We start from the raw sequence: 13,862 nt of genomic DNA on the forward strand, positions 1-13,862 counted from the left end.
GCGGACACTGTGGAAAGCTAATGGAGCTTCCCTAGCTTTGAAAATGCCATCGTCCATTTCTACCCCAACTCCTCAATCAAAACACTTCATGGACAAAGCAAGGAAGGGAAAATGAGTGCCTGGGAAGCTGGGGTGTGAACACGGGAGGAAAAACCCTTCTAATAAAGCCAATCATCTGCTATGCGGAGAAATCTGCATCTCCATTCCCCCCTTTCAGCGACGATGTCTTTATTTACAAAGGGTTCCTTCTTTCTTCGTCCTCTATGGTGCCATTAAAGGCTTCAAAGCCTGAGTCACACTCCCTGTGTTTAGATCACCGATCTGCCACTCGCTAACTAACTGACTTTATGAACGTCATTTAGCATCTCTGCCTCACCTTCTTGAGATGTAAGAGGAGTATAATAATACAATTTATTTTTCAGGGCTGCTGAGAGCGTTGCATTGGTCAATAAATATAAAACACTTAGGGCACGCGTGGTATGGAGAAGCACCACGTCCATGCTAGTTGCAGTTAGTAGTAGCAGCAGCAGTAGTATTTCATATTAGGTACAGAGTTTTACAACAGTGCTTTTGAATTCATGGAGTCTCAGGTTTCGCCTTCCTTATAGAAGTGAATGTGTTACGTGTTGAAATTCTGAACAATTTAGAAGACCCAGAAAGAAGAAAAAACAACTCCCTTGTATGATCTTCCTACCCAGAGGTAGTAAATGTTCCCTGAATGCAACGCAGCCCCTCGTGATGAGATTCAGTGCAGGGGTCTCTGCACCCACCCCACCCCCCCTTCACTACCGCTCCTTGTGTAGACTCAGAAGAAAGCACAGCACATTTGAACGAAGAGAAGCGAATTAGAAAAAGGAACCCGGCAGAAAGCAGGGAGCCCGGCTTGCCCTCCTGCACTGCCTAGATCCATCCTTCAGGTACCAAGGTCCTAGTGAGGTCTCCGCCCTTCTGTTCCACGGAACCACAGCAGAGCCGCATGGCGGGCGCTCCCTTCGCCTGCCTTCCAAGCTCCCCAGGATGTGTGCATTCACTTCTCAAAAGAAAGCTGGTGCTGAGAAAGGTGCCAAGCAGTAATCAAGGGAGCACAGGACAGCTAACAGCCTTGCTGACAGAGGTTGTGTTTTAACGAAAGCTAACAGATAAGCCAAAGACAGGAGACATGGAGGGGGCTCCACTAAATTGTTAATTATAATCCATTATGGTTTTTAAAGAGTATCTTCTGATGTTCACTTAGAGTAATGCCAAAGAAAGAATTCCATAATAAACACGCATTAATTTTATCACGTTTTGTATAACCCTGTGATAAGCCAAGAGAGAACCTTATGAAATTAGGGTAGCTGTGCTCCTCATTTAAATTCCCTCTAATGTCTTAATACACATCTCTCCTGTGGTTATAAAACATCACCATTTTAATCTAATCTGAACCCTCAAGAATCATCTCCATACCAAGCAAATGAATGATTCATTTATTCAAAATAAAATGAATCATTCTGAAATTAGGTGATTTACATAAACATATGAGATATTAGCTACTTGTGCTAGGAAAACGAGGGGAATCCTGTCATTTTTAATTCATTTCTGGCTTTTTTTCCCTCCCCATCTTTTCCTACCTAATGTTGAGAGACTTTTTCCGGAGCTCACTCCACTTGAAGTTCATGTTATCCAAACGTCTTTGTAACAGGACAGCTTCATCAGAACCTTCCAGGGATCTCAGGATTTTTTGGCCGTTCTCATCCAGGTTGTGATAGATGTCTGTGTGAGCTTCGATTTCTCCTTGGAGGTCCTACAGGACAACAGGAAGAAGAAATATGCAGAATTACTGAACAAAAGAAACCAGCTATGAATGTGAATTTGGAGAACCACAGAAAACTAAACAGTTAGTTCAAGGGGCATTTCCATCCGGTCAATTAATAAGATAGACCCTAAATGATTTTTCTTGCTATATTGTCTCTTTGTGTTATTACGTATACCGGAAATGGCTATTAGTCATAAGAGGTATATAATTATTTAAATATAATAAATGTGTCCCTTGCCATTAGGAGTTGGAAAGTAATATACCTGTAAATTTAAAAATTTAATCAGCTATTTCTTCTAGTCCAGAGACACAATATATTGTTTTATAAAAGTGACATGAAATGAAATCCCACAATAAAGTATACCCCAGTGTCAATCATGCCTTTCCAATATGGGTCGGGTCATATTTTTCATGTACAGAGTAATCTGCAGACTCGACTCTGACCATAAAAAGTATGGTGCAACAAATAAACAAGGTTGTATTTGGTCCACAGCACCAACATATTAATGGGACTCTGTCATAGGAGAGACTCTTGTTAACAACACACATTAAATTCACCTTAGCATTATAGCATCCTACACAAATCACAGCATCACACGTTTATTACTAAGATTGCCCATCCAAATACTCTCCTATTTTTAGTCTTGGCAGGTGGAAAGTCCATAGGACCTTCGTAAGAGTAACGATAAGAGGTTACACATTCAACTTCCTTTGTATATACACAGAGCAAGAAAATTATCATAGTAGAAGAATCTGACCTTTACATGGTATGTCTTCCTGTGTAACATTTTCAGCTTGAACCGGGGACTACAGCACTGATCCTGTTGCATAGCAATCCCGAGAAAACCCAGAAACTGAAAGAGTCCTGCTTTAAAATGCCAACTTTGCTTACATTCTGTTGACAGAATGAATTTCGGAGTACAGGCCTCACCAGTCAATAATAATAAACGGCCACTTTGTGCTCCGCACTAAACGGTAGCCAGGCGTGTGCATGTGGGAGGGACCTCAAAGAGAGGAGGCCTGGAATATGCAACTGACAGTTTATATTAAACAGCCAACTTTTCTTATCATTTTGCCATTACAAGCCAGAGACATTATAAATTCATTTTATATATGTGTTTCCCTCCTTGTTCCCAGCAGAACGGTCAAAGCCAAGGCAACATTCCTTAGAGAGCTGCCCGGTACCAGCATTCCTTTCTGCCTACACAATGAATGGAGGCTTTGTACATTATCTAACTTGCTCTTAGAGATTTGTATGCTTCTGTTCACCAAGTTTAAAAATTCATTCTGAAGCTCTGAACAATTGGATTGATCTGTGTAACTAGAAAAGTTTTCTCTTTTGCTTTCTCTCTCACTCTTTCTAAAATTGAATTAAATTACTCTGTTGAAGGAAGGGGGAAAGTGGCAGCTCATGTTTCCAGTCACAGTCTCTTAAGATGCAGAATTGTGACTGCTGCAGAAGCAAGGTAGAAGGACAATGAATGTCTCCTGTCACAATTTTGGGCAGCCGAAGTATCACTGATGGACTCTAAAGAGAGCTGTGTCCCATTGTCTTTGACCAAAAGACAGTAAGGGGAATATGGATAGAACCATATCCAGAGGTTGAAAGAAGGGAAATACTAAAATAGATTGAGTAGCATCTATCTCTGCCCCATCAAAACTAGGCTTGTTCTGGAAGGATATAACTTGAATTTGAAACTAGCTGGTGTGATAGAAAACTGTTACTGGACTTCCTGCCTAATGGAATTTGGTCAAATACACATGCATTTCTTGTTTCTATTGTGTTGTTTTTGCTTTATATACATGAATAATGTGCCCTAATTTGATACTTCTTCAGAAAAAGAGATGGGGTGCAGGCAGTTGAGGTGATATGGTGCAGCAGGGTAAGCTGCCCTTTGGGACATCTGCATCCCATGTTCAAGTGCCTGGGATTGAGTCCCACCCCTGCTTCTGATTCAGTTTCCTGCTAATGCACCTGAGAGACAGCTGATGAGGGCTCAAGTACTGAGTCCCTGACACCCATGTGGCAGGCCCTGTTGGAGTTCCAGGCATCTGGCTTTGGCCTGGCCCAGCCCCGCCCCGCTGTTAGGGGCAATATGGCAGTGAACCAGTAGATGAAAGTTTCTCTCTCTGCCTTTCAAATACGATTAAATTAAAAACCATTTAAAAAACAAACAAAAAAAATGGACTAATTTATCTAAGTAATTCAAACAAAAAAGCAACCAGGTCCAAGTTCCAGATAATTCCTTCACTTGTCTTTTACTTTGCTTTTCTTTTGGTATTTGATTTGCATACTACCTAAAACATCTCAGAGTATGCACTTGGGAGATTGAAGCCAAATTTTTAGCTGTTCAAGAAAGTAAAATATTTTGACAAATAGAATCAGTTTTCTACATTAACACACATATACATGATAGTACATTTGAATTTTTATATCCTGAATTGACAGGAGAGATCCAAACCCAATCATTAACTCCTTAAGATTATATTGTTTCTTTTTTTAAATAGTCATTAGAAGTTCCGTTTTTTTTTTAAACCAAGAAAACTGTTATTTAAGGTATCCAAGTCTCATGCATTTCATATATAGAAATTTAGGAACACAGTGATTCTTCCTATCCCACCCTCCTTCCCACCTGCCCTCCTACTCTCCTATTCCCATTCTTATTTTTCACAAAGATCCATTTCAATTCACTTTATATACACAAGATTAACCCTACACTGACTTCTGGCTTTAGCTTGGCTCAGTCTCAGCCCTTGCAGGCATTTGTGAAGTGAACCAGTGCAGGTGATCTGTGTAGGTCTGTCTCTTTCCCTGTTTCTCAAATACAGAAAATAAATATTTTTAAAATGGCAAATTGAAAAAAGTTAAGTATAACTTGAAGTTATTAACACTTTCTTCATTGAATAAAAAGTGTTTCCCAAGGATAAGTAGGATACTGAGTCATTCTCATCTTCATCTTTGCCATGCTCATGTACATTAGATTGTATATAAAGAAAAGAATACATATAAGCATTGATGAACGAGTGTTTACAGAGGACCAACTATTTGTTTAGTCTCTGCAGTAGGAAGTATAAAAGGAAAGAAAATGACAGTTCTAAATTCAGTTTTCCTAAATTGTAGTGTGTGTTTTTACTTACTTCATTCATATCACCAATTAAATACTATTGAGAATTTCTTTTCAAGTCTCATAGATAGTGGGATGAAAACTACTCCCTTCAGAAATGATGAGATGGTTGAAATAAAGTTTTGGCATTGGCAGGAAGGTAACTCATGTCAATAGCATGTTTGTATGCAACAGATAAAGGGTTAATAACCAGAATCTACAAAGAAATCAAGAAACTCCACAAAAACAAAACCAACAACCCACTTAAGAGATGGGCCAAGGACCTCAATAGACATTTTTCAAAAGAGGAAATCCAAATGGCCAACAGGCACATGAAAAAATGTTCAAGGTCACTAGCAATCAGGGAAATGCAAATCAAAACCACAATGCGGTCTCACCTCACCCCGGTTAGAATGGCTCACATACAGAAATCTACCAACAACAGATGCTGGCGAGGATGTGGGGAAAAAGGGACACTAACCCACTGTTGGTGGGAATGCAATCTGGTCAAGCCACTATGGAAGTCAGTCTGGAGATTCCTCAGAAACCTGAAGATAACCCTACCGTTCGACCCAGCCATCCCACTCCTTGGAATTTACCCAAAGGAATTTAAATTGGCAAACAAAAAAGAGGTCTGCAGCCTAATGTTTATTGCAGCTCAATTCACAATAGCTAAGACCTGGAACCAACCTAAATGCCCATCAACGGTAGACTGGATAAAGAAATTATGGGATATGTACTCTTTAGAATACTATACCGCAGTAAGAAACAGTGAAATCCAGTCATTTGCAACAAAATGGAGGAATCTGGAACACATCATGCTGAGTGAACTAAGCCAGTCCCAAAGGGACAAATACCATATGTTCTCCCTGATCGGTGACAACTGACTGAACACCAAAAAGGAAACCTGTTGAAGTGAAATTGACACTATGAGAAACGGTGACTTGATCAGCATAGCCCTGACTGTTAATGAACAACTTAATACATTATCCCTCTTAGTAGTTTTTTTGTCTGCTCTACTTAATATTACTGGTTTAATTCTGTAATTAATACACAGTTATTCTTTTTTTTTTTTTTTGACAGGTAGAGTGGACAGTGAGAGAGACACAGAGAGAAAGGTCTTCCTTTGCTGTTGGTTCACCCTCCAATGGCCGCCGCGGCCGGCGCACCGCGCCGATCCGATGGCAGGAGCCAGGTACTTATCCTGGTCTCCCATGGGGTGCAGGGCCCAAGCACTTGGGCCATCCTCCTACACTCCCTGGCCACAGCAGAGAGCTGGCCTGGAAGAGGGGCAACCGGGACAGAATCCGGCGCCCCGACCGGGACTAGAACCCGGTGTGCCGGCGCCGCAAGGTGGAGGATTAGCCTAGTGAGCCGCGGCGCCGGCCAATACACAGTTATTCTTAAGTGTTGAAATTTAACTGAAATGTGATCCCTGTTAAACATAAGAGTGGGAATAAGAGAGGGAAGAGATGTACAATTTGGGACATGCTCAAGCTGACTTGCCCCAAATGGTAGAGTTAGAAACATACCAGGGGATTCCAATTCAATCCCATCAAGGTGGCATGTACCAATGCCATCTCACTAGTCCAAGTGATCAATTTCAGTTCACAATTGATCATAATGAAAGGACTAAGAGTCAAAGGGATCACATAAACAAGTCTAGTACCTGCTAATACTAACCGATAGAATAAATAAAGGGGAGAGTGATCCAACATGGGAAGCGAGATACACAGCAGACTCATAGAATGGCAGATGTCCTAAACAGCACTGTGGCCTCTGAATCAGCCCTAAAGGCATTTGGATCTGGCTGAAAAGCCCATGAGAGTATTTCAGGCATGGAAAGCCAAGACACTCTGGCAAAAAAAAAAAAAAAAAAAAAAAAAAAAAAAAACCAAAAACAAACAAACAAACAAAAAACAAAAAACACACCTAAATGAAAGATCTCTGTGAGTGAGATCCCAGTGGAAAGAACAGGTCATCAAAGAAGGAGGTACCTTTCTCTAAAGGGAGGAGAGAACCTCCACTTTGACTATGACCTTGTCTAAACAAGATAAGAGTCGGAGAACTCAAAAGGCTTCCATAGCCTTGGAAACTCATGACTAGAGCATAGGGAGATTACTGATGCCATAAACAGGAGTGTCAATTTGTAAAGTCAACAACAGGAGTCACTGTGCACTTACTCCTCATGTAGGATCTCTGTCCTTAATGTGCTGTACATTGAGGCTTAATGCTATAACGAGTACTCAAACAGTATATTTCACTCTGTGTTTCTATGGGGGTGCAAACTGTTGAAATCTTTACTTAATGTATACTAAACTGATCTTCTGTAAAAAAAAAAAAAAAAAAAAAAAAAAAAGAAATTATCAATTCCCAACTTGACTCTCACTGGGATTAAACATGACAATAGGTCTGATCTGATTTCATCATCATTTAAAGAATCATCTATTATTTTTCACTTTATGTTTCTGTGTGGGAGCAAACTGTTGAAATCTTTACTTAATGTATGCTAAACTGATCTTCTGCATATAAAGAGAATCGAAAATGAATCTTGATGTGAATGGAAGGGGAGAGGGAGAGGGAAAGGGGAGGGTTGCGGGTGGGAGGGACGTTATGGGGGGGAAGCCATTGTAATCCATAAGCTGTGCTGTGGAAATTTATATTCATTAAATAAAAGTTAAAAAAATAGCATGTTTGTGGGTCATCATGGTTTACAGTGACAAAATGACACATGTACAGTAGCGACTTATGAGTTACAGAGTACATATCCCTTCATTCTGTTTTGCAGAAGAAAGCACAGAGGCTCAGACATGTTTAACTGACTTTTCTAAAGCCACAGACCTAGCAAGTGTTCAAACCACAAAGTGGATCCAGTTGTCTTAACTCTAAAGGATCTGGGACTGCATCCACCAATACCTTCGCTATAAGCACTGGATATAATCCACAATATTTTCGAAGTTGAACATGGATACTACTAACAAGAGGTTAAAAAAGTGACTGTTGAGGGAAAAGCACACTGAAAGACTGCCTTATTGATTTAGGTAGAACATTGACCCACATGGGTTGATTTGGACTGAATGAAAAGGGAGTCCTGACTACCCTTCTCATTTCTCATTTTGCAATCGGGCAGCTGGGACCACTGTGAGCAAAAACTGTTTGCACTGAAAAGGTCTCTTACTACAAAATATTCCTGCGGACAGAACAGAAATTCTTCTATCAGTAATCCATCTCTCTGTCTACAAGAGTCATGTGAACAATGAACTACCCAAAGCAATGGCGTGACACATCGGCACAAGCACAGGTGCACCGTGTGCCTTTGGGATATCAGGCTGTTAGCGAGTTGCCCAGCTACATGCCTCCTGTAGGTTGCTCTGAGAGGGAAGTGAGTGCCAATGAGGGACACAGGGCTGTTCTTTACGGGCTTGCTTACTGGAGCACTTTCTAGCACCAATGGCAGCATGAGTCCTAGGTAGGGAGGACAAATTGCTAGAGCAGGTAGGAAAAATCTACATTTGCATAACACCATGATGACATTTGTCTTAAGAATAAACTAGATTTAGGGATCTCAGAAAAGCAGGAGACTGGTGTGGAGAATTAAGTGGCATGCTCAGAGGGTAGCCAATTTGTACAAAAGGTAATTTTCACAGAAACTTTCAGGAAGTTTTATTGCACTTCTGACTTAACTAGAAAAGGTCACTTAAATCTTAGTTACTGCATTCACGGTATGAAATCTATTTTTTTTTATTCTTGTGATTGTATTCCTCAGGAAGAACAATAACTAATGAACAAAGGAGAAAGGGTATTTGTTATAGAACAACACAAACAATAGCAGCAGCAACAACACATACAAAACTTACTATACACTAAGCACTCTCCAAACTGCTATACACACACACACACGCACGCACACACAGAAAGCTCACTTAATTCTCTCAAATACTCTCCAGCTCAGTCGCTATTATCATCTTCATTTTCCATATAAGAGAATAAACTTATAACGACATTAAATAACAGCACCAAGATCACACAATTAATAAATGATGCAGGCAGATTTCAAACCAAGGCAGTTGAACTTCAGGCACTGCACTCTTAACGGCAAGGCTATATTACCTATGAGTTTTAGTTTGTGGATGGCATTCTTTTTCCTATTAATCATGCTCCCAGTTAATTTTTAGCAAGTCTAGCACCACCATTAGGCAATGAAGAATAACATTGTTTTCAGTACTTAGATACTTAGGTAGCAATTTATATGGTCTTACTAACATGGGGACTGTTAAAAGGACCTAAATCAGTGGATGAAGATATGTCAAAAAAAAAAAAAAACAAAAACATGAAAGGAGTACACACTTGATCAAGTGATGAAGATGCTGGTTAAGATACCTGTGTCCTGCATTGGAGTACCTGGGTTTGACACATACCTACAACTCCTGACTCTAGATACCTGTTGATGCAGCCCTTGGGAAGCCATAGTGATGGCTCAAGTGACTGATTTCTTGCCATCCACTTGGGAGACCTGGCTCCTGGCAGTGGCCTTGGCCCCGGCCTAGGCTAGGCTACTGAGGTCATTTGGAAAGTGAATTAGTTGATGAGAGTTCTTTCTTTGTCTGTCTCTTTGCCTCTCAAATTTGTGCCTTCATCCCAAAGAAACACATAGCTTAACATTTTGTGTAATTACAGAGCAAATTTTAGCTGTAAGTACCAAGAAAGTTCACATATGAGACAAGCTCTTTGTTGTACTGTAGTGGCTTGAGGAGTAGTGAGTATTATGTTTCCTCAAGGGCTTTTGCAAACTCCATACTTCTTTCTTTGAGAGTGTAATCTACTCCTCTTGTAACATCTAAGCCTCCAGTGAAATGTCACGGCAGAGTTCGGGTAAATAGTCACAAATCAGACTCCCTCTTTTCTTTCATTTATTAATTGCTTAAGTTTGAAAACTAATCTCTGTGATTTCACGAATAATACCTACCTAATGGGTTGTTTTGAATATTGCATGGACTAATCTTTGTAGAAAACTTTGAACTGTACAAATTATAACTAACGCAAGGCTTATTATTATAAGATAATTATATAGAAATCAAGTTGTAGAAATAGACTTTATGAAGTTATGGGACTTGGCTTGAACCATGAGGATGGATAGGATTGTGAAAGGTAGTCGGAAGGGCATATTCCAAGCAGGAATAAGAGCATAGAAATGGCATAATACTGGAATAAGTTTGGTTTATGAGCAGGGACAATGAATCACACAACCTGATTGGAGTGGATGACGAGGTTTTTTTTTTTTTTTTTAATTCATCTGAAAGGCAGAAATAGGGATAAAGAGAGGGAAGGAAAGAGAATAGAAGAGAGGAACTAAGGGAGAGAGGGAGAGAGGGAGAGAGAGAGGGAGAGAAGAAGGGAGGGAGGGAGGGAGGGAAAGTTCCCATGTGCTCATTCCCCAAGTGCCCACGATGGCAGTGACTGGGGCTCCAAGGAGCTGGAAACTAAATCCAGGTCTCCCACAGGGGTATCAGGAACTCAATGACTTGAGCCATTACATCTACATACAAAGATCTTCATTGTTAGGAAACTGGAGTAAGGGCTGGCCCCAGGTATCTCACCCAGGTACTGTGAAATGGGACTTGGGCATCTTAACTGGCTCATAAATGTAGGCAATGTTAACCACCTATCTCTAGACAATGAATATTAGGGAGAAATAGAATACAGTCATGTTCCTTAAACTAAGTAGGATGAAAGCCTTCTTCAAGAAAATCACTGAGAATAAAAATTTATAAAGAAAAATACAAAAACAAGATTACTCAATATGAAATTTATGTTATCTCATTTGACAAGTAGAATGATCCATGACATTCCTAAGTAGTAAGACAACTGGGGAAGAATATACAAGTCACAAAACTTTTAATACAAGAAAAATAAAGAAATGAGATACCAAGAATTGGTGCTGCACTCTTCTTTTTCTTATTTGGATAAGCTGCTCCCAAACCTCCTGGATAACAGCATCCACACACTGTCTTCCTTACATTTATGCAATGATTTGTCTTTAAAAAGGAACTCAGTGAATTAATAGTGTCATTATGAAAAACAGTCAGGGGTTTCCTCCGGAAACTAAAAATAGAACTGCCACGTGATTCAGTCATCTCGCTACTGGGTGTATCTCCAAAGGCATTACCACCATGCCCGAGAGAGAGCCGCACTGCCGCATCCATTGCAGCATTTCCCACAACTGCCAACGTACCTGAGCAACCTGGGAACCCATCATGAGATGAACGGATAGAGGAAATGTGTATACACGCTCCGGAGAATACTACTTAGCCTTAAGAGGGGGAAAATCACATCAGACGTGATAACCTGGACGGATCTGGAGGACATTATGGAAGTGAAACAAGCCAGGCCTAGAAAGACTAACCTGTATGATCTCATTTATAGACGCAACCTAAAAAGGGCGAACTTAAACAAGTAGAGAGTAGAATGGTGTTACCAGTGGCTGGGGAGGGTTGGATGAGAAAAAGGAAGATGCTGATGAAAGGATACATCATTTCAGTTAGCAGGGAAAGCTTTAGTGATCTACTGCACAGAATGGCAACTATAATAAATAATACACTGCAGATTTCAATATTTCTAAAAGAATAGCTTTTACATGTTTTCATCAAAAATGATATTCATGTGAGGTAAAGGATTTGCTAAATGGCTTGGTTTAATCATTGCATATTGTAAACATGCACCAAAACATCATACCATACCTGATAAGCACATATAATAAATGTGTCAATTAAAAATAAATTTAAACTTGGGGCTGGCGCTGTGGTGCACCGGGTTAAAGGTTTAGCCTGAAGCGCCCGCATCCCACATGGGTGTCGGTTCAAGACCCGGCTGCTCCACTTCTGATCCATCTCTCTGCTAAGGCCTGGGAAAGCAGAAGATAGCCCAAGTCCTTGGGCCCCTGCACCCACGTGGGAGACCCAGAAGAAGCTCCTGGCTCCTGGCTTCAGATCGGCATAGCTCTGGCTATATATATAGCATTGGCCTATTGGGGAGTGAACCAGCAGACAGAACACCTCTCTCTCTGACTCTCCTCTCTCTCTCTCTCTGTGTAACTCTGACTTTCAAATAAATAAATAAATCTTTAAAAAATATGTAAACTTAAGAGAGCTTAGCAAATGAAAACTCCCTTATTTTGAATCTAGCTAAGAAACAGACAAGTAAACAAAAAGACATGGAAAGAATAAAACTAAGTGAGGAAATCATCCATAAAACTTCATTAAAGATAAACCATCTCTAATCTTTCCTAAAAGCAGTCAGAATACAAATGATCATAAGACTACTCATTTCTCCTTACTTATTGCCTTTATCTATTTCAAATAAGCTTGACAGGGAGAAAAACATGGTGATCTGATTTCTAAGAATTTAGAAGGTCAAAAGCAGAAGGGCCAAAACAGAAAAGAAGTTATCCTTATGGGGAAACTGAGAGTAGCAAGAAATGACATCTGACAGAGAAGCAGAAAGGCATAAAAGGAGCCGCAGGCACGCATAATTGACCAGGGTCACGCAGTGTGGAAACTAAAAGCCCTACGCTTATTAGTAGCCCTTGAAGGCATCACCTACCTTCACAGCAAAGCCAAGTGATTAATGTTAATGAGGATCCTGAAAGAGCCAGAGAAAGTGGACTTACGGTCAATACACTGTTTCAGAAGGAAGCAAGGTATGGGAAACTCTTCATATGACATTTATCCATTTTGAAAAAGTGTTGGTGCTTTGAAAAAGTTAAATAAAAAAAATAACAAACATACAAAAGCAAAACGCCCTTAGCTTGGTTATCCAAAATGACTCATTTAACATGGGCTCCAAATAGTTGAAGTTTTGAAGTGTACACACACACACACACACATACACACACACACACACACACAACATTTCCAACATTCCATTATGAGAACACAAGAACAGAAATTGAGAGCAAATCTTTAGTTTTTAATTTTTTGGTTTTACATTTTAAAAACTTTTTTATTTATAAGGGAACAATTTTCATGTAGGTCATATATACAGTTTTAACAACATGATACTTTTCACCCTACCCTCCCTCTCCATAAAAATGTAATGTGTAAGAGCAAAATTGACATTTTGAGATTTGATTATTGTTTATAGCCTTTGTCTATAGTTTTCAGGAACAGTGGTTTGTCTACTTATTACTTGGTGAATTCTGTATTTAGTGGGGAGTTAGAATTGTGATCATAAAGAAAATTGAAAGTAGATCATTGTAAAAATTAAGAGCAAAATAAACAGAGGAGGAGGGAGGGTGGGAGTGAGAGAGCAAGCAAATCTTTAGAATTGTGTACAACAATCTGAAAATTTTTAAAATGGGCATGCATTTTGTATGTGTGGTATCTGTCTTTTTTTAGTAATTCATTTTTATTGTCAGTTACAAAAGTATCAGTCTGTTATGGATTGGAAATGAAAACCAGCAAAAGAAAACAAAAGTACCCTTCCTAAGGGATTTTTTGAGAAGACCCATATAAAGGAATTGGACCCACGGTTGTGACCTTATAAGGACTAATCTAAAGAGCAAGGGTTCTAGCTAGATCAGGAAATGCATCTGGGTACAGATTCACAAGAGGGTGGGACTGGCTTTTGCTTCTGCTTTTTCTTTAGCTTTTCTGACTGTGGCTGTGGCAACACTTCTAAAAGCACAGTTGTCATCCCCAGAGAAACAAGAGTTAATTTGAGGACTGCTGGCTGGCTGGCAGCCTGGTGGCTCCAGGTAGATAAGCAGTGTGTTTTCAGGTCCACTGCATCGCAGTGCATCTTAAACAAGCAGCCATGGTTTTAGGAGCCCACAAGCTTTGCTTTAAAAATGGCTGTTGTTAAAGTCCTCAGAGACCATTATCCTGCAGGGTTTGTTGTTTCTCCTTTCATATCTCATTTGAAAATTCTCACACTTAAGCGCTAGAACGGCGGCGAGAAGGGATATG

The 13,862-nt window shown here is 40.0% G+C and overlaps 1 protein-coding gene across 20 annotated transcripts in view; it reads right to left on the reverse strand.

Annotated features, from left to right (window-relative positions):
• The window catches only part of DMD (dystrophin), a 2,248,405-nt gene that overhangs the window by 387,023 nt on the left and 1,847,520 nt on the right, over positions 1-13,862 (reverse strand). For 18 of the 20 annotated variants that reach the window (XM_070067426.1, XM_051827673.2, XM_051827679.2 and 15 more), the window contains one exon: positions 1,611-1,783. In XM_070067426.1, coding sequence (XP_069923527.1) covers positions 1,611-1,783 — 173 coding nt within the window. Of the gene's footprint in view, positions 1-1,610; positions 1,784-2,553; positions 7,247-13,862 lie in introns of those variants that run through there. The other 2 variants (XM_051827680.2, XM_051827681.2) reach the window with 1 other exon arrangement.

Source organism: Oryctolagus cuniculus, chromosome X, assembly GCF_964237555.1.
Source record: "Oryctolagus cuniculus chromosome X, mOryCun1.1, whole genome shotgun sequence".
NCBI lineage: Eukaryota > Metazoa > Chordata > Mammalia > Lagomorpha > Leporidae > Oryctolagus > Oryctolagus cuniculus.